Here is a 26,263-nt window from a genome sequence, read left to right on the forward strand (position 1 = left end):
TTTCATTGTTAGAAGGACTAATTGATCTTATTGAAGATTGTATTATTTCCAGGACCATAACTGTAAATGCACTTGCTCGTATCTGGATGTTTCTATCCAACGAGACTCATGGTCCACTTGCAATACAATCTGGCATTGTGTGGCAAATAGTCTAGGGCTGCCACTGTACACTGCAGTCCCCTGTACACAGCCACCTGGGAGAGGAACCGTGAAGAGGTACCTAGAGGATGGCTAAGGGTCCGTGCCTCCAAGCACGGAGCACCTGGGGATGAGTTGCCAAACCCTTTCCGTAACAGAAGCGGCAGTGGTGGGGAAACATCACGCAGAAGGGGGAAATCTAACTTGGGAAGCTGCCATTATGGATGAGGTTTTACAAGAAACATTAAGTAAAACCCCAAAAACAACAACAAGGTTGTACTGTGGCACTCCAGCCTCCATCACAGATTTTTATTTCTCGTGGTACTAATTTGTGATGCCTCAAACTCAGAGCCATGCTCCAGTGTGCAGAGGGTGGAGGCTGACACCCTTTGCAGAGCATGGCTTTCTGAGTGGGGCTAAGATTGATCAGAGCACCACAGAGAGCTGTGTGTCAGTAAGTGTCACCACAGTGCTTTGGCACAGCAAAGCACATGGCAGAAAATAAAACAGAATGCTTCATCCAGTTATAGAAGGGACAGGCTGAGGCTGGACAAGAATACCTTGCAATTTTTCTTTCATCCCTTTCAGGCGAGAAACAGCTTCCTTTCACATTCAGTCCTACCTTCTTCCACCCCATCTGCTTGAAGAGAAACTATAACAAATACCCCCCCCCCCCAACCTCGCCCCCCCATCAACAAAAAAAATCAACAAACGAGCACATCCTAAACATAAACAAACAGAATGGGAAGATACTGATGCAACACAGATGAAAGACACTGGTTTAGCTGCCATTGCTAGATTGCTCAGGAAACCTTGTCAGGCAAAATACAGCTCTGTGTGCTGCTAGAGCTCCTCAGCTCACAGCATCAGGCCTTGAAGGCTCAGGCTCTTTTGTCTCATGTATCTGAAGTCACCTTGGAAGAAGGATGGCTGCTGGAAGAAGGAAACATGCTCCAGAAACCAATAGGGGCACCAACTTAGACCTTTCATTCCCAACCTCCGCTCCCTAGGCAAAGGCCAGGGTGGAGACGAGGGCAGCCACTGGCTGCTCCATGGCTGGCCATATCTCCATTTCCTTGCTCAAACTTTGTAGCCGCACACTGACATTTCTCCATAACCTGGCTTTTCTCTGCAAAAAATGCCATTAATATTAGAAATATATCCAGTTCCTTCTATGTCTTTCTAGTGGTGTCCACACTCACTGTTAGACTGAGTAAGATCTTGCCTGACCCCTTCCCTTAGCTCTCCAAGCATACTGCCTTGTTGACTTTTTATGAATTTATAAAGCAGTTATACTGTCTCTTCATTTTAAAAAGCAATCGTATCCCTCTGGCATTCATGGGAAGATGGACCCTAAATCTCTTATTTTCTGATGTCCAGACCCAGCTTATGGTTGCTTAGATGACATCTAACAGGTTCTTTGACCTAAATGGCTCTCTCACCCAAATATTTGCTCTTGCCTGTAGTTACTAACAGTGATCCCACCTAATTCATACCCGTGGAGCCAGAACCACCAGCCATCCCCCCAGCTTCAGTTCTGCCTCCTGACTAAAGAATAACCTCTCCCCCTCATGTAGGGATTTCTTTAAAGCCAAGCCTGTAAATAAACTAATTTGAGGTTAGAGTTTTATGTCATTTTTAGGTCAGACTGAAAAATGCTTCTAGTAGCAATAACCCCCCCCCCTCGACCTGCCTCTCATTTCAACTGAAGTTTAAAAGAGATCTCATCCAAGTTGCTCATGTATAAAACCTCTCACTCCCTCTCTCAAGTGGTTTGGTGGGGTTTTTACACCTCTGTCTGATCTGCAGGGATTTTTTCCAGGCATATACACAGCGCCTGCTGTCCCCAGGGCAGGTAAGCAGCGTCACTGCTTGGCTGTTGGGCTTCGCTTCAGCTCATTTCTTAGAAAGTACAAGCCATGCAGAAAACCTCGCTGAAAAGTCACTGCACGCCTTAGAAAGTGAAAAACTTGCTCCTGGGCAGGCCCTGAAAGTCTGACTGTTAGCACCGCACTGTGAAAGCTCAGAGGCAATGGAGCTTTCCCTGCTGCCCTGGGGAAGCAGTGGGTGGATGTGGGGATGGCAGGACACCCTGATCCCAGCCCTCTGGCCTCCTGTGGCTTGACTGTAAGCAGTCAGTAAGCAACCACCACGCAATTTAATCTCGTATTGTGTTATGCAGCAGAGGCAGTTTAAAAATAGGCTTCTTGGTTCCAGCCCAAGCTCCCCATCCCCCTGCCATATGTGTCTGAGCCTGGCTGCAACGGACACGCAGGCAAGAGCTTTGCCCAGCAGAACATGAACTGAGCAATTGTTTCTGAACTAGTTTCTGCAGACATTTTGAAGGCTGCCAATGAAGGTGCTGCTGTGGGTTTCTCTCACCTGTATTCTGGAATTGAAATTTACCTCTTACAGATGAGTACAGGGAAGAAGAAACACAGTGACCTGCACTGGTGCAAGCTCTTTGGCAAAGTGGATTTGGATACGAAGCAGATGTGCCACGGTCTGGACCAGAGGATACACAAATGAGTCGTGTGACACCGATGAGCAGAGAAAGCCACAGCAGCAACAACCCTCCTCCAGCAGTCCTCAGATGAGGTGTACAGGAAGAATCAGGTACGGCCACCCTGAGGTGGGGGTATTTCCTTCCTCCCCTCCACCAAAACATTTTTACCATTTGTAAGTTCTCAGACTGTGCTGCTCAGCTTTTGCAGAAACCGAGTAACTGTCCCATAGCTCAAGCACTTCTTACTGTCACCTGGTAGGCTAAGAGTGAGTGTTAAGATCATTCTTGCAATGCATGTCCTCACAGGAAGCTTATTGTTGAGTACTTGTTTTCACCATACAAGTGTGAGACTACCCCATGACCCCTAGCATACACCAAAACCAGTATACTGTTTGGAAAAACTGGAGTTTGCATCAGATGTTGACTGGAATCAGACAGTTTAACAAGAACAACTCACAGGCACCACCTGTTCTGTGTAGTTTCCATATAACATAAAGGTTTGAACATGGTTTATGAGATGTTACAGTCCATGCCCCGACAGCTGCAAGATGTTCAGGTTGTTTATAGAGACTAGAAGAGAACAAGTTCAGCCCTGGCCCCTTCCCCACCTACATGTGAAGCTGTATGTGGAACAAAGCATCTAATGTTTGCACTGAACATTGTCAACCTCACTTCCACTTGCAGAGCTGAAGACAGGAGAAAACAAGAACAGAAGACTGCAGGACCTGAATACAAATGCAGACAGATGTTCAATTGAGGCTTCTTCCAACACCCCACTCTGCAATACAGCTTTAACCTTTTCATTGTTACTCTGATCAATACTTCTTTCTAATATAATCTTACTGGAGAGAAAAGGTGCTTCCTGAGAAGACCTATAGGTGTGCACCCAGAACAGATACACTGAAATATTTATAACCCCAACACAACAAGAAAAAACTTCACCCTGCTAACACCACCCCTTCTTGGGCTTGTCATCACTTGGCAGTTTTTGGTGTTCAGACACACTGCTGACAGCGCTGTGTGAGCTGCTTGAATAGGAGAATCGGTGCTCTGGATAATGCCAGTGAATCATAATCAAAATTTTCTGGGAGAAGGTTTTCACCAAGGTCAGCCAACAGAGCTGTAAAGTCACCTATCTCCGAGAAAAATGTCACGTATCAAGCGGCAGAGGGGAAAGTCTCGGCTAAGGGAGGGAAAGGCTTAAGAATTGACATTACCCTCCAAGGGAAGGTATAACCACCATGTGGGCTTAAATTTACTGTTCTATAAATTAAATGCAGCAAACAATAAATATAATTTACAGAGAATTCTACCTGGTCCTGCAACAGCTGTGAAACCCAAGACTACCAGAGAAGCAAAATCTGGAGCTTCTGCTCAGTGTGTGTTGAAGGGGCTGCTCCAAGCTGCTGTCTCTGATGGGTCAGCCTTTCCCTGCCTCAAGGTGTGATGAAAGCTGACACTGCATTGTGAAAGTTGGTGCGGTTGAGGAGCTTCATCTACAGCCGAGAAGATGACCTAGCTGACTGAAATAAGAGCAGTGACATCTGAAGGGTCAGCCCAGGAAAGGCTTTTGGGGGATCCTGAGCCTGACAACAGGCTGTGTTGCTCTGAAGAAGGTCCCTCACCACCACGCAATGTGACAGGCAGAAAGCCTGGGGAGAATTCTCTTCCTTGGATCAAAGGAAAACATGTGATTTCCCCAATTTCCAGGAATTAATGGTGAATACTAGAATCAGCTATGTTGATTCGTGTGAATTTTATGTTAATACCAATATCTGGGAAGGGCAATATGTGAGTGAGGACCCATCAATAGAGTGGTTTGCTCAGGATTTTGTAAGGGGCACAGCTTCTCTTGGGACTCTGAGAACAAAATAAAGATTGGATGTAACAAACCAGGGCCCCAGCTGACTCCAGAACAACTGAAAAATCCACATGGATTTTTTGAACCACAGAGGTCAGAGAATGATTTCAGGACACTTCATGGCTGAAGTCCACATGAAAAAGTGTTAGAATTTAGAGACTGCAAAACACAATGCCACTATCCAAGTAAGTGCTCATGCTGCAGAGATCAGAAATGGCATAACAGGCAATGAGCTAAGGTTTAAAGTTTTGCCTTAGTGGGTTTTTAACTCAAAACAAGTGCAAGCCCTGGATTCTGGGAAGAGGAGAGGAGAGGACAGGACAGGACAGGACAGGACAGGACAGGAGGAGAGAGGGACAGGAGGGGAGAGGGACAGAAGGGGAGAGGAGAGGGACAGGAGGGGAGGGGAGGAGAGGAGAGCTAACCCATGGAAATCCTGTGTACTTGTTGTAAGTTAAAAGGATAAGAAGAAAGATGTAGTCACTAGAAACAAAAGATCCAGTGCATTAATCTTGATGTTATTTGACTGGGGAGACCCAAAACTTCAATTGCACAAGGCTTCTGTTTTTGTGTCATAGTGGATACGGCTATGAACCATGAATATTTCGTTCACTTTGGCACTGAACAGATGACAAGAAACTGGAAGAGTTTCAAACAACAGTAGACATGATTTAAGAGACACTGGAAGAACTGGCTTGAGAAACAAGCAAGCAAATGTAAAACAGGATGAGAAACATGCTAGAGCTCTTTAGAGAGTATAACACCACTGAGAGGGGAACTATTTAGTTTTATAGAATATAAACAAAATGAATGTACCATGAGTAACCAAGAGCTCTGGAAAATCAATACTAGCTGGTCTCACTGCACTGATTTAAGTCACCAGTCCTTTTTCTTGCACCTCAGCTACAATGGGGACAGCAGCAAGACAGGCAGTGCAGCCTCCCCTCCATTGGCAGCCCACTGCACCACGGATTTAAATCCTCACTTCTCCCAGGCTAGAAGTGCACACCAGACTCGGGTGAGCTCGGCTGGCCGGTGCAGGTCTGCTGCCACTGATCCTGTCCCAATATCTGTAGCAATGCAGGGACAAAAGGGAAACAATCAGTGTCAATTCCCACTGCTACCCCAGCAAGAGCTTCTTGTATCTATGAGTAACCCCCAGCAGCAGCTTCTCCGTAGATGTCCTCAGTAAATCTGTATGGAGATGAGAGCAAACATCTTGATCAGGTGGATGCCCCACACAGAACCCCTCTTTTCAGTACAGCCAGCTCCAGTGTCTACTGTATGACTTAATTGCTTCTTAGAGCTGTCTGGCTGGAGCTGCTGGACATTGCTTCCCTCTGTAGTCGTAACACTTGCAGTGAGCCAACAGACCAGCTGAGCCCCAGGAACTTCTGCTGGTCTTTCCCACTTCTTCACAAGCCCTGTGCACAGCAGGAGAGACGACCAGCAGGAGGAGCTGACTTCCTCTTCAGAGAGGTCCTCTCCTTGAATTGATGGGTGCTAGCTTATACTTTATCACCTTCATGATTTCCACATGCACAGAGAGCTGGCAGCCTGTGGAGCATCCTCGCAGCTCCACCCCCTCCATTTCAAACACTCATCCCCATTTCCCAAGCAGGCATAAAGTTGCAAATATCTATGCTGAGCCCATGCAAAATATTTCAGGCCATTCACATCAGAGTTTCTCTGTGATGTACAGCTTGCTCATGGCTGGTGGCCGTTTGTGGGGCGTTCATGCCTGCAAGTGAGCCAAGAGGTGCTGGCCCCCGCCGTGGCATGCCTGCCCACTCACCCATGTACCCAGGCACTCCCACCCCTATGCACTTTATGCACCCCTGCTCCCACCTACCTGTGCACCACGAATCCGTGTGGCCGGGAAGCTGCAGCAGCTCCTGCCAGCGCTGCAGCAGTGCTGTTTCCTGCCTCTTCTTTTAGTGGCCATGGCAACTGTTGTTGTGTAATGAAGTGTTGCCAAGATCCAGGCCAGGAGCAGAGTTTCGTAAAGGAAATTAAAAATAAAAAAAAATCAAACCAGGGAAAGGCATGATGTCAAGCCATTGAAATCCAAGTAGCCCTCCTGTCTGGCATCACACATGCTTTTCCACACTGGCCCCCTGAAATCCAGCCTTGTCATGGCTGACCCAAGTCCCAGCCGCTGCAGAGTCACCACTTGGAGCAGCACTTGTGGTTGTTTGTGCTGCTGTTCTCTTTCTCCCCGTGGTAATCAAGAACAAATTGTTTCCACCACTCATCTAGTTGTTCTTTAAGGAAGTGGTTCAGAAAATGAAACACATATCACTGAGCAGCTAAGCCAACAGAACAGGCTACCTATTGCAGGATACCAGGCTGGAGCAGCTGAAATGCTTGTTCTTTTGACTCAGAGTTGTTTGCATTTGCTTTGCTGAAAATCCCTTCACTGACAGACAGAGGTGTTTTTAAAAGCGCCAGAGCTTGAAGGTCTCTTTAGGTTTGTCTCTCTAAGGGGCAAATTCGCTGAGGAAGCAGGAGGCCTGGATACAGGAATGCCTGGGCTGATTCTGTGCCAGCCAGTTCAGATGCAGGAACAGCATCCCAGCCATGGTGAGCCCTTGCCAGGCCAGGGGTGTCCCAGGCAAGGGTGCTGGAAATACACTGCACCCTGTGGAGCTGCAACTCGTCTGGGTTTTGCCTGGGTGATTTGTACATGCCTCTCTTGCATAAAATGACACAAGAAAAGGCAGGAGCTGGACAGGGAAATTCATACATTCATTTATAAAAAAACCAGAAGGCAGAAAAGCAGGAACACAGATGTAGGAGTAAGTGTTCACTGCCAACATTTGATCCCTGGATTCCACAAGGGTATGTCACCTCTCCAGCCTGTAGCCCTTGTCAGACTGGCCTGCCACAGTGGGAGTTTGGGAGAATAAAGGGGAAATGGGGAAGGAGGGCTGTTTTCTAAACAAAGGAAAGGAAAAATGCTTCTATCTCCAGCAAGAGTGGGAATAAGAGGAAATGCTATTTTTTTCATTGGGCAATTTCTGTTCTCTCAGAGTTTTTGGTCAACACTAGCACTGGCAACTGGTGTCTATGAGCTAAACACTCTGGGATGACAGTGCTGGGAGGAGAAAAACACTAATGGAGCTTTAAAATACTTACAAAAAGCACCCTGGTAAGTCCTGTTTCCCTGCCACTGGTTTCACGTTGTTGTAAAACTGAAAGCACCTGCTCTGCCACATTGTCTGAGCTCAGGAGAACCCACAGCTCATAGCTTCTTCAAGGTTGCACTCATAGCTGCTTTCTCTTTTAATAGCAATAAAACCCTGCCAGCTGCCAGTCTTCCCTGGCAGGGTCCTCCAGGACAGCCTCAGGCTGCCCGAAAAAGCTGTCTGCGGGGAGCAGGGAAGCTGCTGCCAATGTTAACCCCCTTCCAGCACTTCTGGGACGAGGGCAGGAACTTTGGGTGAGAGTTTTCATCCCATAAAATGTCTCCTTTTGGCTTGTATAAATACATGTTTATTATAAAAGAGGCTTTATGCAAAGATGCCAAACCCACCTTTCCTCTTCCCCCTTGCCATGCAACAACTCCCCTCCCTGCAGGGCTGAAGATTGCCAGCGTAGCCCAAGTCTCACTCAGGCAGCTCCTCCGTGGGTCTGCATGAAGCAGAGCAGACACACTCGCGTGTTTGGGCTGACATCTAGTGTCGACATGGACGGGGAAAAACCAGCTGACTCATTTCTCCCAGCGTGTCAACGGTGACCTGAAAGGAAGCAGGAAGAGAACATTTCTTTGGCTTAGTTCTTCTAATTTGATTAGAGAGATCAGATCAGAGAGATCTTATCCGTAAGTCCACAAGTATCTTCTCTCTGTTAACTGGCAAGGAAAATAAAAATAGAACACTCAAAGAGAGAATTAAATAATCTTAAAGGAAATTTCTCTTCCCTTCCTGCAGCAAAGTGTCAGGCATCTGATTTCAGGACAACAAAATTAAATAAATAGTAACCCAGCTCAACCTGGGTGGCTCCAGGGAGGGCCTCCAGACAAGGGAGTCTTTGGACTTTTATACCCTTACAGTGTAGCAGTCTGTGTACCTGTTCCAATGGTTATTTTGAGGTCTGGGGTCTTCTGGTTGTTCACTGGCTGAACAATTGTCACCCGTGTCACCTTTTATCTATGTTTTTCTGGTTTTAACTTAGGTCTGATCTGACCCTTCCACATGGCATAGGCAGAAAAAGGTTGTAACAGACATTTTATGCAGAGCTGCAGAAACAGACTTCAGGCTTATAAATATGTGAAGGAAGAGGAAAATATATTTGTGCTATACTTTCCCCAAAAAACTGAGAGGGACTCTTGTGCAAGCGGGCTCCTCAGGTGCTGTTGGTCAACGTTTGTGGTGTTTGTGCAGGAGCTGGCTTAGCTAAAAGGGCTAGATGGAGTGAGAGAACAGATCTTACCATCCTGACAAAGCAGATATCCTGCCGTTGAAGTTTCCTCAGCAAGTTTCCTGTTGCTGTTTAACCTTTAAATATGTGGTCTTTCTTTTCAGATTTCCCATCAGATGTTTTTTTCAGACAACCAGGGAATTCATGCTTAAGCTCAGATCGTGCAGGCTTCTTGTCCAACCAGAAACTATTTGTTCTGTACACACACTTGAATTCCAGAAAGTACATGGAGATACTTTATATTAAACTTTGAATAATTTGAGGATAAAGTATTCCTTCATTTTGTTTTAGTTATAGTATATTTTACTTTATACAGAGTTCAAATATATACATATATGCAATTATGCCTACTGTTTATGTACAATACAGACCCTCTCTTTTATTTCATGACCACATTGCTGCCATCACAACACATGCAATCTCCCTCCCCAACATAAACCCCAAATAACAAAGAGCTGATCATGGCATGTAGAAACAGACACTGCAAACAAACTCCTGGAGAGTAATAGACACATCACCAACCCATGCAACTACTGAAAGCATCCATTAGTGACAGACCTCCTCCTGGCTCAGCTCCCAGTGCTGAGGGGTACGTTCCTATGATGGTTGATCCTCTAGAGAGAAAAGGGTCTGACACAGCACAAACAGTACACATCAAGGTTAATAGCAAGGGGTTGGGGTTTCATAACCCACTTCCATTATACCAAGGCCATCATAGCACTTGAAGAACTAGAGCCTTCCTCCAAAAGCATTATTCCTAATGCAGCTGCTGCTGCTGGAGGCACCCACTTGGGCAAACAGTGCTTCTGCCATGGCAAACCACAGCAGAAGAGGCTGTTCTGAGAGCACACCTCAAATATAAAATCTGATGAGTTGCCTCAAAAGAAGACAACAAAGCCCAATTCTCTCTTACAATGTACACTTTTAAAGTGATTGCTGTAAAATATTAGTGGTTTCATATTTCGTAAAGCCGTATAATGCTTTTGTTTTGAGGAAAGGTGTACTAGTAGCTGCATAAAAGCCACATAAAACACAACAGCTTTGGATGAGTAATCATGAGTTTCTGCCTAATGGCTATCCAGAATGAAACTTCATTCAGTAACTGATGCCTCTCTCTGTCAGAAGAGCTTTTCCAAGATCCTCTGATTGGTATCCCATGAATGAAGTCATTCAGTGTTTCGGCTGCTTGGAGATGCTGACTTGCTTCCAGGGCACTTTTGAGTCTTGCCTTTTGGCTGATGGCAGCAATGCTGTCGTGGGAGGGACCCACCCACAGACAGTTTTCTAAGGAAATGGTCTACTCTGGGGTGTGAGCAGCCTTTACCTTTCAGTTTCTCATCTTTTGCTTCAGATGTGCCCAAAGGGCCACCACTAGGAAGACATCTAATGCCTCATGCGATGTATATTTAATTGCTATTCATCTAGTATCTTCCTGACAGATGCTCATGTCATAGAATTTAAAATGAAATGCTTGTAAGTAATCTTTAGAAAGTATTGGTTTAATCTGCCACTTGTAGGTTACTCCTGTGGCATATTCCACCGTGGCAGCAATGCTACTGTGGGCAAGGGCTGACTGAGCAGGGAAGGATACCCAACCCAACAGCACTCCCAAGGGATGTGCCTGACCCCTGTGCAACACTAGTTCCAGGAAGAGAACAGATATTGGAAATCACCTTCCCAACCTGCCATGAAGGCAGAGTCATGAAGGATGCTGGAGATGCTGGGCACAAGAAGCCACCTGGGGAATGGCGCAGTGACTGGCAGGGGGCAGTGTGAGCTGCTGGTGTGTCAGATGAGGGGAAAGCACATCATGGAGAACCAAGCTGGTGTTGGCCACAGTGACACTGACTCCTTCTCCAGGGAAGGGAGTAGATAATTCCAGGGCTGTGCATAGAGCATGGAGAGTATGTGGGTACAGGAAGTGCTTCCACAGCAGATCACTTCCTGGATTTGAGTCTCACCCCCAGGTGTGGGGACCTTGATACCTCTCCAGTCCAGCTGAGATGGAGGCAGTAACATTTTGACGCAGTTTGAGATTCCCCCTTAAAGCACCTTGTAACTCCCTACCTGCAGTACTGGAAATATCTGTTTGCCCTGAGACTCTGTTGCTTCTGAACGGATGCAACCACTTCCAGCACTCAGAGGAAACTGCAGCTGTGGCGAAGTACAACAAAATAAGCCAAACTCCAAACAAGCAGAGCAAACAAACTCTTAACCTTATTTCTTGGGAAAAAAAAAAAAAAAGAGATATCCATTTTCACATGTTTCTTGCACCTGCTAAATGTATTAGGAGAGGTGTTGTATCCTGAACGAGCAGTCATGATGAAAGAAAACTAACTTCTTTGTGGTGAACTGTTGTGCTTGTGACAGCCATTCAGGAGGTGATTTACAGCTCTGTGCTGGAAGCTGGACAACTAGACTCAGTGCTCACATGGTATAAGGTTGTTCTCCATCATTTCTTAACTTCCTTGAAAGAGATCAGTACTTTGGCACCTATTTTCTCTTTCAAAAAACCATCTGAACAAGGTTTTGCATGTGTTGGCCATGCCAAGGAAAATAAGTCCTTACTGGGAACTGGAGGCAGTAGGCCATTGGCCCTGGAGGTTATTACAGGGTGTCCAGTTACAGCAGCTGACAGCAGTGCACGAAATCTCAGAGGTTTTTTGCTGCCACGGAGTGGATTAGCACATCAGCATAATGTCAGGAGGGAAAACATAGAAAATACGAGCCACATGCTATTAAAACAGATTGAGTGGGGAGCTTTGTTGGTGTCAGGCTGCCCCAGGGACTGGGCTGGAGGAATAACCCATGCTTTCCACTTCGGGGCCACCAGCTGCCTCTGCTCTTCTAATGAGGCCTAGGCCACACTTTTCCACTCCTCTTCATGGGGGATAGCCAGGGACATGCCAAACAGGATGCAGTCCAGAGCCCAGTACTGCAGTCCTGGTCAGCCCTGACCTGTGACAAACAAGAAGCCATTTTTCCCAATAGATTTGCACTCAAAAAAAGTGTTGGGGACCCATGGCTACTTGTGACAAGACTTTCAAAGAAAACCAGAAAACTACCTACACCTTCAACTTCTCAGAAGTCATTCTAGTTAAAGGGAACACTCAGGAGCAGCACAGTGCAATGGCCACTGAGTTGAAAGGGACATCAGCATACAAGTATGGACGACTTTACACACGCTCCTGCTTTGCTTGTTTGCCAGCATCCAGATGGGCTGATCTGGGCTAGAGGAAAAGCTGTGCCATCAGAAGACATGCAAACAGCAGCACAAGCAGGATCCCCTCAGCTGGAGACAACGAGGTCTCTCCGCAGACAGGAGATGTCCCCTCAAGCCCAGAGCCATTCACAGAACAAGGGGAAAAGGAGAGTGTGGGCTCTCAAGGTTTCCAGCTTCTCCTTTTAGCACAAAGTTAGCTTTCTAGGAAAGGTGAGGTTGGTTGAAAACATTGACTTCAGATGCCCCTACAAAGAGAAGAGCATTTTTACCTAGCACTAAAGAGGAACCTCCATATTGGGGATGTATTTCAGGGAAAAGAAAGGTATGATTTCACTCAAGTGTACAATAAGCTGCTTGAACAGAGAGAAGCGGGATATGAAATGACAGGCTGTCTCCACTACTGGAACTGGAAGATATGATTATAAATCGCAGTACTGTGGAGAAGAGCAGTAATCTAAAGCCTTGAAGTCAGGGTAATTTAGAAATAAGATGCAGACGTGGCATAGGGAATCGAGAGGAGAACAAAACCACTGAAGTCTTCCTGAAGTCTGCTTTGGGTTACAGTAACATATAAGGAGGACAGAAATTGAGGTGGTTTGTCTCAGAGAGAGACCTGTGAAATACCCAGATGGAAAAATCAGATCAGGTCCCTCAAGGCTGAGGGCTGTCCTGCCTCCTGTCCTCAGATAAAAGACTCCTGCCATCAGTGAGACCAGCTCCAGCCATAAGCAGTATGTTCAGATTTCCCAACCTGAGCATGCAGCTACTGCAAAAAAGTAATGCAGATGCCGATATGACCCCACCCTCCTGCAGGGAAGGACATCACCAACAGTATTTAGACAGGGATGGGGCTTTACCTATAAGAAAATCTCATGCAGATATGGCTTTGCTTGAGAAGTTGTAGCTTGCTGATGGAGAAACACTCAAAGCTGTAAACAGGTGTCATGTGAATATTTCTCTACACAAAGCAGGGGTTGGGTTGTAAAACATCTGTCTCTTCTCTGTGGGAGCAAATTCTCCAGAGGTGACTCAGTAGTCAGTGAGATGGGAACCAGACAGTCATCATTTCTGAACGATGGGCAAAGTTGAGACTTTATTCTGTGTCCTCCAGGTGAGGATTTCAACATCCAGCATAGCCTTACTGATGAACAAGATGCAGTACTGAAAATCCAGGACTGCTGAGATAAAAAATACGAAAGCCAAGATGAACAATGTGCAGTGGCACATGAAAAAAAAAGCAAGGGCAACAGTAGGCAGCAACTAGAAAACTGCAACACAGGGCACGCTCGCTGCAGGCAGCCTGTCAGAGGCCATCTTTTGGCACCTAATTATAAATATTCACAGGTTATCTTAAATAACTACTGTCAGAATAAAGGCCGTTTTCTTTGTTAGGTCATGATGCAAGCCCAGCTCCCATAGTTCTTAAGCACTGATGTCAGAAGTTAAAGCTGAACTCTGTATAACCTCCAGGCTATAAAGAATGCCAAATGCCAAATATTTTGGAGTTTTAAAATGACATTTTATGCTAGCCCTGAATAGTTTACTTTGGATGTTTACTAAATTCAAGCTAACGTTTCAAGTCTCTTTTGTGCTCCGTGTAGAAGTCTAGCAGAAAGATCAAACATATAGAATATTATTTTATTCTTGGAAAGTAGGCCCATGAGCACTGATTTGCCAGATATTTTAGCCTCTCAAATTATCCCTCAGTTAATGGGAAAATCTGAAATCTGAATACTTTGCTTAAATAGGTCTGCATTTGGCTAGCTGTAAGATGTAAGATTGTGTGAGATATTGTCAGATTTTAAGCTCCTACTTTCGTCTTTTAAGGCTTCTGCTCAAGCCAGGTCATAAACTGGCAGGAACTCCTGTGCAAGGCAGCTGTGGACATCCAGAATACCCTGTTATTTTGTTGGAGGAGCCACTGCCTTATGAATAGATGTTTTGAGTTCAAGTCTTGAGGAACATGTTAGTGTCACAGCACAGCAGGATTAGTAACACCTACCTTATTTTTCTGATTTTAGTGTTATTTTTTATACCAAATAAATAATCTAATCTTGATCAACCTACTTAGCTTGTCAAGTTTCCATCCCCACCCACATCATTGCGCTTTGACCCCTCTTTATAGAATAGCAATAAAATCCTTCACCACAGTCCCACACCACACAGGGAAATGAGGAAATACAGCATGGGTGAAGCAGAAAATGCAGTATCCAGATACTTAAGGCTATCTGGGTTAGCTATCTAGCAGCTTTGACTTGGTCATTCTGACAGAGAAATGCATTGCCCAAGGTTTCCTCAATGAGGTAAAAACTCCTGCTTTACATGACACCAGCATTTAGCCAAGCATGGTCATGTCTGGGAACATGAGTTAGAAATGTTGGGGAAGTACTGGTGGTGGCAGTGGGTTGATATCCAATATTCAAATCCTTTGGAAGGGTGAAGACTGGTTACAATCCAAAATAATGACATCCTTGAGCCACACTGTCCCATGCTCAGGCTGGCACACCACAGGGTGAGGGAGGAGGTGGTCTTGTGCAGCTTGAAGCCATCAGCTGGTGCAGGCTTCACAGTGTTTCTCAGTGACCTGAGCTCCTACATATCTTTCAGTGGCAGAGGTTCCCTGCGTAGTGAGTTTAGGCCCACTGGTGATCTGTTTATTTTTTAATTGCTTTCACGACAAGAAGGAAGTAATTCAGAAACCTCTAAGGCTCTACAGGTTTCAGATTAAAATTGCTATTCCAACACACACTGTAACTATATGAAACGTGCTTTTCCTTAGGGGCCTCTTTTGAGGGTTTAATTGACGTGATGTTTGCAGCCTCTTTCCCACCTCAGCTCTGCAGATGTGCAGCCTCTCCTGCTGGGCAGCAGCAGCTGGTTGATACAGGGCAGCACTGACTGTTCAGTCCTGCTGGAGACATGTCCTCCCTGCTGCTCAACACTTCTCTTCTTTGCTATGAATGTCCACTGCAGCAGTTCAGATATCTGTGTGAAGCAAGGAGGAATGAGCTGCAATACTGCTCAAGAAAAACCATTAAGAGAAAATGCTCTTAGAGGTCTTGGTAGTGATCCTATAACACCTGAGTTAAGAGAGGTACTAAGCAAAACACTTAAAGGGTTCTCCTACTGAATAAATATTCCTGTTTACCATCTGTAAGAATGAAAAGTTCTAGGATGGCTGGAGCCAGTGCTCTTTCTGTTTACCAGCTCTGGGTACACTTTTTTCCCTGTGAATTTGTCCCACTTACTCTTTTACCAGTCAGGGTCTCCAGGGACAAAGCCTTGCACACCTGAATGGTGCTATGGTGTGAAGAGCCACCTTCTTTGTTCATTCTAGTTTCATTTAATGAAAGCACAGCCTGTTCCCCAGTGTGGATGTTGTCAGGGAGCATTCACAGGCCAGTGCTGACAATGATACACCAAGCCCATGAAGCTTCTTGCAAGGAAACAGGGAGCCATTTAGGGTTCTCCACTGGTTCATTAAGTTTCTTCATCTCCAACAGATATTCCTCAACTAGAAAAGTTTTAATATGACTCATGGCTGTTGCAGTGAAGGATGCAGTAAGAGATTTGGACAGCTGCTCTCTAAACAACACAATTACTTGAACTGAGACACTTCAAAGAACATTAACCAGCCTCTGGCTCTCAATCAGTGTGGTCACTGTCCCACTTTGATGTACTGATTATCCAGCGTGTGAATGTTTACAGTAAGGCAAGTCTTATACCAGCTGGGTAGGGTAGAGGTAAACTGTGCCTCCAGAAACAGTGAAAGATCACCACTTTTCTCCAAGAAAGCTGCAGTTTCTGGCTTTGAAATGCTTGAAATTCCTGTAGCTAACAAGCGTGTGACTTTATCATATACATCTGTTCATGACTGACAGCAAGAGCAACCTATTTCTTTGGCTGAAATAGGCCAAACCTATTTCTTCATGACTGAACTCCTGCACACCACAGAAATAACTTATTTGACATAAAATATCATCCAAGAAGATCTGAAGGAGCAGCAGATGCCTTGCCTAGTGCAGACCTCCATGCAGAAGCACTGGTGAGAATGCACAGTGCAGGAGCAAAGAATCTGATACTAAATGCCTACAGCCAATGACTTCTACCACAGTAAGACCTTCTGTCCGCTCAGGAAGCGGATACCCATATCACCAGAGCTTTTCTGTGGAAGTCACCAGAGGGGTTGGTACCACCCGTGTCTTTTTATCTTGGATTTGGTGGGGAGAAGAGGAAGAAGGACCTTAGTCCAGAAGAATTAAAATTTTACACTGGCTGAAATCCTCTTCCTCTTCTTCAAAGAAATGCAAGCAACTCAAGGCTTTTATGTCTGGAGGTGATCTGCCGCTTTCTCTAATGAGAAGTCAGGTTGTGTTGGCCAAAGTGTTCAACTACTGTTGTGTGTGAAGGAGAACAAGAACTGAAAAGGAATTACAAATTGACAATGAGTCATGTTATGACTTCTTATCTTTCTCTCATGAGAGAAAGAAGGACAAGTTTCCCTTTTAGCTTTTCTAGTTCACTGGGGTAAAGGGAAACCATGTTTTACTTTTAGCAGCTCTTGTTCTTCCATGTGCTTCTGGACCTAAGGGCACATAGAGTTGTGCTGCTGGGAAGGCTGGTACATCTGACAAGCCAAACTGAACTGTCAGTGTGAGCCCAGAGAATTTTCTTTCATTTCTCTTGCTATGCTTGTGAATTCTCTAGGATCAGGAAAAAAAAAAATAGATTCAAGGACACTGGAGACAGTTTTTCCTAAGAGGATTTCTTGAGCAATCTAAGTGGTTGAGGATCTTTTCTCAAACAAATTTTGGATCAATGGGGTGTCTTCTCATGTACAAATTGAACTAAAGGATTTTCTTTCCTTTATGCATGCTTCTTTCTAAAGCCAGTCTAACAACTAACTAGTGAGGACTATTGTCCCTGGACACCAGCTCAAGCTCTGATAGCTTTTGTAAGAGCATTTGTATCAAAATATTGTTGTGCTGGATTCCCCACGGCCATCTGGGGCTTTGTGCAGACAGGGTGCTTACAAATGAATGTGAACCAAAGCAAATCAACATTGCTTGGCAGGGATGAAATATATTGCTAGGGTCTGTCTCTGCCAAGCTAGACTATTTGGCTCCAGTCCCACTCTTCAGGGGGATTGTCTGTCAAAACACAAGTTGGTATTATACAGCGTCATGGTTACTTGGCTCTCTAGCTCTAGTCCTTTAACCCCTCTCAGGCCTTATCCTTCTGTTATTTGTTGAGTGAAAACCTGTGAACCTCCAATTCTTAAAGCAGATCTTGAGCTCTGGTACCTTGCACCAATCGTCCCTCATGTCACTGTGTCATTTCAGGTAGAGCTTTCTCTTAGGAGAGAGCTAGAAGGCTGCAAACCTTTTGAAAGGAAGGCGTTGTTTCTTAATGCCATGAAATGTTAAGACATATATTTTGTACCATCTCATGATGGAAGCCTGAATTCTTGGTCTAACCACCTCAAACAGCTGGTCATCCTTTCAAGGTGGAAGTCCATTTTGGACACTTTATTATCTCTCCTTTTTTATCCCATTCCTTCATGGGCAGCACCTGTTGTTTCTGCTGAGCCCTGCTGCTTAGCCCAGAAGCCACCCATTAGAGGACAAGACAAGCCATCAGTGTGAATGTCCTCATGGGTTTGCCAAGAGTTCTACCATAAATGCATTTCTGGACATGTTTCTGAATTCATTCAACATATGTATGGACATAATAAATTACCACAGTAGCTTGACCAAGACATGACGTTACAGGTGGCTCCAAGCCCATAACGCACATTTTTCGCTTTAGTGAAAATCCACTGTAAGCACTGGTAGAAATGCTGTCTCTGAGCACAGATTCTGCAGGGCCTTGTCCCATTCTGCAAGTCCAGAGAGGGACAGCAGGAGGAGGACGTGCATATTCCCTCCGGGAGGCAGATGAAGTGGCAGATCCTCAGCTGAGACCCCGCTGAGTCTGGAGATGACTGAGCAGAGTGGTGACTCTGCATAGGTGTGACACACAGCACGTGCTGTCCCTCAGGCAGGCAGCTGCCCACACCACTGCCCAGGCTGTCACGTCGCCCAGCAGCCTGGCGTGCAGCTGCAGCCTCATCCCCTGTGGGCAGGGCAGTAGCAGCCTTGCACAGGCTGGGACGCCCTGGGAACACAGACCGATTGCCCGGGTCACGCAGCCTTGTGGCCTTCCCTTGCATGGCAGGATTTGTGTGTTTTCCTTCAGAGTGCAGGCTAGAGCATGCCAGTACCGCCTGGCTCTCCCAGGCAATGTCTGCTCAAGGGACGGGGACCTGTTATCTTCCCAGCAGACTGTGGAACACAGTCCAGATGTCCTTCTGGGCATGGAACTGTACGGATGGCCCCAGGGCTCAGCTGCCTCTGACACGAGGTGCAGCACGGTTGTGTGACCCTCGGTTGGTTTTGCTGAGAAAATTGCTGCTGCACTGTGAGAAAATATGTGAACTAAAGCCAAGCAAGATAAGAAAAGTCAAAACATAGAATTAAAGTTGTCGAGTCGATGATAGCTAGCAATGCAAGGCTTCAAAAATAAATGCTATGTGAAGAGGGATAAAGCCCTGAGGGGCTAGGTCCCTATGTTGCTCTAAAGATCCTTGGGCCAGAGCTTAGAAATGCTCCTAGTCCTCATCTCAGGTGTAACTCTTATGTGAGGGTATGACCCAAGTGCTGGGTTCCAAGACGGGAGTAGAAAAAAAAAGAAAGGGAAGAAAAAGCTTGGCTGGGTGAGTCACAGAGAGGGAGATGTCCATGCAGAATGAATTTAGTTCACCGGTAGAGAGGAAGTGTGAGGAATTTTACTGAGGAGATTAACTACAAGCAAAGGCAGCTGAAGGGCCTGAGCAGTTCTGCTCCGCTGCAGGCTCACACTCCATCCTCTTCCACAAGTCTGGAATGACTCCCTCCTACAGAAAATCCCAGTGCCCCTTCCTTTGGCAGGGTATCTTCTTTTTGGAGCTGTCAGCCTCATGGGAGAAAGGCAAGGACAGCACCTCTGCAGCCATACCCTGGGAGCAGTGACCTGCAGGCAGCAGCTCTGGCTTATGGGCACCAGCACACAGTACAGCACTGTGCAAAAGGCAAGCCAGGACATGAGGGGGTTTGCACAGGGGTGAGTAAATGTTTGGGGCAAAGGGGGCTGAAAGCCATCTTGCTGAGATTGCATCAGCCTGGTGTTTGCTTAGAGGCAACTGGACATGCTGGATGTGCAACTGGGAGCTTTGGAAGAAGCAAACAGAAGTTCAGACATCCACAATGGGGTGGTGGCCAGCTATCGCAGCCTTCCCCAGGTGTAAACATCTGCAAAAGGCACTTCCTACTGTGTGTGAGACAACATTATGAATACTATGAAATTCTTTAATTTGGGAAAATAAAACGTTTAGTGAGATAATATGCAATTATGGTGTACCACAGGTGCTGGCATTGCATTAGAGGTATAGTTAGGTTCCTGTGAGGGAGAAGATCCTCATGGTGACTTGTGACTTAAATGTGAACGGTTTTTTTCATTTTTAATATGAAATTGGGCACCATCCAGCATTTAGTATCTAATATTAATATCGGGAACTGGATTAGTCCCAACGCAGCACAGAGGAAGCAGAGAGGATAGGGTCCTTTGCAGGGACTCGTGTCCTTGTGTAGGTGAGCTTGCTCAGCTGGTGCTCTGCGGCACCGCCGTACCATTGAAACACTGGACCTCAACTCACAAACGGCACTTCCCAACTGGAGAGATGCTTTGCCTTAATCTCAGCCTGAGTTTCTACTACAAGCCACTGCCGGAGACAGGAGAAGAAAGCGCACCTTCACGTGGCTGGAGATGTGATGCTCTCTCTTAAAGAAAGCAGCCCCTCTCTGAGAGACCTCCGCCAGCCGCAGCCCCGAAGCGGAGCTGTGTGTCTGCCGAGCGGGCTCCGCTCTGTGCCGGCAGCGCTGGGAGCGGGGCCGGGCTCCACGGCCCCTCGTCGCCGGGGCCACGGGCAGTGTGCCCTCGCTCGCCTTCCTCGGGTGTGTCAGCCCAGTGTCCCGAGAGCCTCCAGTTGCTTTTGCGCCTGTGTTTTCCCCATCCTTGCGAAGCATTCTTTTTTTTTTTTTTTTCCTGCAGCTGGGAAATACCGAGCTCTTCGCTCAGCTCGAGGTTAATCATCTGCTTGCAATTAACCTGTGACCTCCCACGCCCGCGGCGCCGGGCAGCGCTGTAGCTTTAACGCGGGCGCTGGAAGCGGGACAGGGACAGCAGTGCCAGGTCCGGCCCCGGAGCTGCCGCAGATCCCTCTCTGCTGCCTGCCATGGGGAACCACAGCCTCCTCGCCGCCTTCCTGGCCGCTGCCCTCGCCGCCCTCCTGCCGCTTCCCGCCGCCCCCTCGGCCCACCGCAAGCTCCTGGTATTCCTGCTCGACGGCTTTCGCTTCGACTACATCGATGACAGCGAGCTGGAGGGTCTGCCGGGCTTTCGGGACATTGTGAAGATGGGGGTGAAGGTGGATTACATGACCCCAGACTTCCCCAGCCTCTCCTACCCAAATTACTACACGCTGATGACAGGTGAGTACTTGCATTTCTGTGCTGCGATGCTCCTCGGAGCTGCTAGCTCCCTGTGCCGAAGTGGAGGGAAGCTCCCTTTGACATTTTCCTCCAAAGAAGATACAAAAATGACAAAAGTCGTGCTTTTGACTGGGAGATTAAAAGCACTGTGGCATTACAGCCCAGTATTGCTTTTCTGAAACCTGCCCCAAACTTGGAAATGCGTCTTGGACCTGATTTTTGAAGTTCCCCTCTGCTAATCCACTGTGTTGCTGGGTCCCTACCTGCTGCCACTGCATTTATATAGCACATAAAAATAAGTGGGAAATGCATGGAAATGAATACAGAGCCAGCTCAGGGACTTTCCACTTAATAAAAATGTATAAACTCAGTGTGCCTACAATAAGAACTGAGTTTCAGCCAGCACATCTGTTTTGGGAAGTTCAGCATTACATTTCTGTTTAAACTTAGCAGAGATTGTTTTCACAGGTCCCTGTCTTAACTTTTCCCTAAGTCGTCATATCTGTAATAAGCTGAAATACCCAAATAGAAAAACATTAAGAATTTCTGCTTTTGCTCCCTGCAGTTTTTCTGGATGCCCAGGGGGGGCTTTCAGAAAATTGAGAGCACGGTTATAGTTTTTATGATGCTGATTTTCTTTTAAGTGGAGAACACATGATTACATGATTACAGTGACACAAGGAAGCTGCACAGAGAACAGATATCAGAGACAGACACCCAGGAAACAACAGTTAAGTGAAAAAATAAAACCAATTTTTTTTCTGGAGTTTCTGATTGGATTCTACTCTGGAGTTATTTAACAAACAAGAGCTTCTACCTAATAAGGAGGAGTGAGAAAATCTATCCTTTCTTAAGATATGTGGCATCTTCCACTATCCTTGGAACAATGCAATGCCCAGTGATCCATATACTGCTTGCTGGGAAAGCAAATAGATGCCATTGTAAGACAAGATATCTGACATCAGTTGTGCCCAGCTAGTTTTAAAGATGCTTAACCCATTCCTCCCCTTCTCTCAAGAGGAACACCTTTCTCTTGTTCATCTCTGAAAAGAGTGCAAAACCACCACAATTTTTTTGTGTGTGTTTTTTTGTTTTGTTTGTTTGTTTGTTTGTTTTTGTTTGTTTTGTTTTGTTTGGTTGGTTTTTTATTTGTTTGTTTTTTAATGACTTGGTGCAAACGTATGAATGCAGAATAAATGTTGTAACCGAAAATAGAGATGTTGTTCCACTCCAGACTGTGTTCTTTAGGCGTACATAGGCAAACCAGCCTAACACCTCATGGGTGCAAAAAGTCTTTGGATGGAGTTGTCAAAGAGGGAAAGTGAGTGACACATTTCACTCCTTACCACATTTGGTGTTCTCTCCTATTAAGTGCGTACGAATAGAGTGAAGTCTCTAATCAGCCTTTTGAGGAGCTTTGAAAACATCCTACTTTGTGCTCAAAAAGAGTTTTGTTTTAGGTGATGAAATTCCACTAGTAGACTTCACATTTTTAAGGTGCCAGAGTTCTACACCCCAGCCTGAAGCAATGAGATAATCTGTGAGACCAGCTTTAACTCTTCTTGCAAGTCTTCCAGACTTTATGATGACTGATATCAATGCAAATATAACTTAATTGCAAATAGCAATTCACCTTCCTAGCGTGTGAGCCACAGTAGTGTTAAATTGGTCAGGAAACAACAGAGGACAAAGTTTAGGTAATAAACATGCTGAAAGGAAGGTCCAAGAGTGCCCTTGAGGCCTCAGGGTGCTAGTGGACCCCACGGTTTTGTCCTGGTATGACAGCAGAGTAAGTCCCATGGCTGCACTGTCCTTACCCTTTGGGGCCGTGGTGGTGTCTCCACAGAAAGGAGAGGTTGGATTGGGAGTCTGTGACACGCAGCAGATGTAGCGTTAAGCTGTGTCCAGTCTGTGCACGTTCTATTTGCAAATTTGGGACAGCTTTTGGAGAAAATGCAGCATGACAGGCTGACACGAGCATCGCGCCGTAGTGACCTGCTTAGGGCCTGGCAAGCTGCCATCTCCCTGTTGCTGCTGTACGAGCCTGGGAAAGCTTGCCCTGCGTTGCACCAGCTATGCATCTCCTCTGCTGGGGAGAGACACAACTGTAACCGGTTTTTGTTTCTGTTCGCAACCGGGATGTCTATAAGTTGAATGCTGCCATAATTTCATCTGGGAAATCAGGGACAAACTATTTGTCATGTCTTGTCCTACATTGCTGCTTCATGAGCTGTTAAGAAATTCACATTACAACCTCCAAAATGTTGTACTTAACATTTGTGAATATGGCTTCAAAGTGTATTGGCTTCTTGCAGCTAAATCAGCTTAAGAAACTTCTGACCTCACCAGCACATTCCAACTCCTGGCTTTTTCATTATATCCCTTTTTTTTTTTTTCCAGTAAATACTCCTGTCCCTTTTTTCTCTACTCGTTTGCAAGGCCTTTAAATTAAGGAGCATACACAGCTGCCAGGTCTAGGACATTGCATGCATGAAAATGCTGCAGTTGGCATGTCTGTCTTGCCTTTATTCATTCTTGTGAACAAGGGCTCTCCTTTCTGCCCACTGCCCTTCACCCCACATCCATGCGACCTTCATGATGCTGGAACGGTTTATACTGAGGGAAGCTCTCCCTCATTCTGGTGGCTTTGAAGGAGGACAGTGGACTCTGCTCCTCACATACCATCACTGCTGGGACAGGCCAGTCTCCTCAAACGTGAACTCACCTCTTCCTCCTGCCCAGACCTGTAGGCAGAGGTTATGGATGACAGCAGCATCAGCAGCATCAGCCCCACTGCCTCTGAGTGCAGATGCCAAACTCTGCACTTCAGCCCTGCCAGAGCACAGCTTTCCTCTGGAACGGGCAGCTAGCAAGCAATAGCACGCAGCACAGCTGCCCAGTTATCTGCAGGATCTTCCAGTCATTATGTTTTACTTTACCAGGGATTTCAAGAGGGCAGCCTTACTGAATTTAATATTCATGGGAAATGGCAAGTGTACTGAGATTTTCAAAACTATAACCAAATAGATGCAGCTGTAACTGTTGACCAAGAGCCTCGTATCTAAAAGCAAATACCTAATGTATGCTAATGAGAAGCACACCCTGTTTTGCTGAGATGAGGTGCTTGGTGAAGCATCAATGCAGCTGGATGAGTAGCACCCAACCTGGGTAAACAACTAGGATAAATTTTGGAAGGGAAGCACGGGAGGGAGGTGACTTGCCTGTGATAATGCAGTGCTGCAGGGCCATGGCAGAGCTCTTCATGGGTCCCCCTCCTACTTATGACTGCTGCTGCTGTTAACCTATGAGAAGATACTTGCTGGAGCTTCCCCAAGTGACACAGAAAGCCTCAGCGCAAGGGCCTGTGTCTGAGGTCTTTTCCTTTTCTCCACACCTACAACAATTGTGAGGAAGAAAACCAGAGCACAGAATTAAGAAAAATGCTGATGGTTTACCTTCTTCATATAAAGTCACTCAGTGATTCTGAGCTTGAGACAAAGCTCCAGTCTTCCTGCAAGTCAGGTAATTGGCATCATAACCTGCTATCTGCTTGAAGAAGTACCAAACAAAAGCTAAGTTAGTGCTGGTGCAAAGGGATCTCCCTGACATTCAACCGGAGAAGTTGTTTTGTTACAATAATCTAGTGCAGTGTAAGGTAGCCCAGGGATGTGCTGGTTCAAAATCTGACTCTTTGAAAAGCAGTCTTCTCTAACAACTTCATTCATGCCGTGTTTCTCAGTCTTGGCTTCCACAATGGCATAAAGACTTGTTCTTGGGTGATTGGGTTGCTTTCTGAGCTGCTAGACTGAATCCTACCTGGTGTCCTAGTTCTACATGGTGCAGTTATGATATTGCAGTTGTTGACCTGCAAGACATAAAATGGAGAATGAGGCAAAAGGTGTTGCTGATGACATATGAGAGAGCTTTTGCAGGGCTCTTCATGGGCTTGGCAAGGGAGGGAAGAAAGAGTCCAAATATGTGTATCCCAGAAAGCTCCCTTAATAGCACCATGTGCTGTTTGTTTTGCAAAGGAAGGAATTAAGACCACAAGCCACCAGGGTTGTTACGCTGTGGAGACATTTTAATTTTTCTCTTTCCCTGCTGTGGCCTGGCGCTGCAGGGAGCTCTCACACCAAGCTCAGTGGAAAGTCTGAGGTCTCCCCTGCAGCAGCTGCAAGCATGAGTTATTGCTTCAGAGCCCTTCGTGCCATATCTGTCAAGCAAAACTGCTCACACTGAGGGTTTGGGTCTCTCTCACCTGCCAACCCGCAGGTGTTGGAGGGGTGCTGGAGGACTGCCTGTACTCCAGCTCTCCTGCAGTCCCCTCCAGCTCAGGGCACACAGGGAGGGCCCCCTCACAGTTCCAGCCAGCATAAACACAGGGAGACAGTATCATATCTGAGATGGAAACCCAGATGGGATTTATTTTCTAAGATCCTAACAAGAAATGAAGTTTTTCTGGCAGGTCCTTCATGGGGATGTGCCAGCTGCCTGGTCAGCTGTGTGGTTCCACATCCAAGAGTTGTATTTCACTTGGCCTCCATGAAAAGCAGAGGGAGCCCCTGACTGCAGAGGTGGGTGGGGAACTGCTTGGAAGAGGAGCAAGGAAGGGGCCTCCATATCCCTCTTTGGACAGAACCTGATCTTAAATAAGTGGCAGAGGGGCTGTGAGGTCCCATGAAGCTTGTGGGGTGGGGGAGGACGTTGAACAGAGGACATTTCAGTCTCCTGCACAAAAGTGAGGGCTGTGGCCTTTGCAGGGCTTGCTGTAACACAGTGATGACATGTTTGGGGCTTCTCTAAAATACAGGGGTGGTGGGTGGTGCTTTCTCAGTCACTGCCACTCATTCCTGCATCTGCCATCACCTCCTCCTCTGGGTGGCAGGAGGGAAAGGGTCAACATGGAAGAGGTCCCAGGGATGCATGACATCAAGGTCTGCTCTGCCAGACTGAAGGTTTCACCTGTCTTCCATGTTTCAGGTGTCCTCCCTCCACTCCTCACTCTTGATGTTGGCACATTTCACTGCTAAGGGGCTTGGTGGATGAGGCTGAAGGCTAATAAATAACCAGCCTACTTCTGTTTTCCCCTGAGCACAGCAAATCAACACATCCTGCCCTCCATTTATTCCGTGTTTTCTGGTAACAAATATCCTTTGGGCTCCCATCCCTGGAATCCTCTGAAGCCTGGCTGGTTCTAGTGGATGCCCCTTTTCTGCTGCCCAGTTAATGGTATCCAGACTCCAGCCTGGTTCAGAGAAGGATGTTGACAGTTTCTGTTTAGCAGTTAAGCAAGTTCTTAACTACATAAACAATACTTGTACATTGTCTGGGGCATAAAAAATGAAAGGATAGGAGTACAACAGGGAAATTTATTATTGGTACACATGAACTGAAACTATCTCTGCTTCACTGTTCAAGCTTAGAAAAAGGCCAGAAGGACACAAAGTGCATAATGAGTGACAAGGGAATAGGATTTTTTTTCCTTTTGCTCCTCTTTAAACAACTACAGATGCCAGCAGCAGCAAGGATTTAGAAGGTTCTGTTCA

At 46.2% G+C, this 26,263-nt stretch overlaps 1 protein-coding gene across 1 annotated transcript in view; it reads left to right on the forward strand.

Moving 5' to 3' along the window:
- Positions 1-20,461: 20,461 nt before the first annotated feature.
- Positions 20,462-26,263, forward strand: part of ENPP6 (ectonucleotide pyrophosphatase/phosphodiesterase 6) — a 31,843-nt gene continuing 26,041 nt past the window's right edge. Inside the window, 1 exon segment of the mRNA XM_050338635.1 lies at positions 20,462-20,717. Within this exon segment, the coding sequence (XP_050194592.1) occupies positions 20,462-20,717 (256 nt within the window).

The sequence above is a fragment of the Myiozetetes cayanensis genome, unplaced genomic scaffold, assembly GCF_022539395.1.
Source record: "Myiozetetes cayanensis isolate MyiCay16 unplaced genomic scaffold, myiCay2020 scf7, whole genome shotgun sequence".
Taxonomy (NCBI): domain Eukaryota; kingdom Metazoa; phylum Chordata; class Aves; order Passeriformes; family Tyrannidae; genus Myiozetetes; species Myiozetetes cayanensis.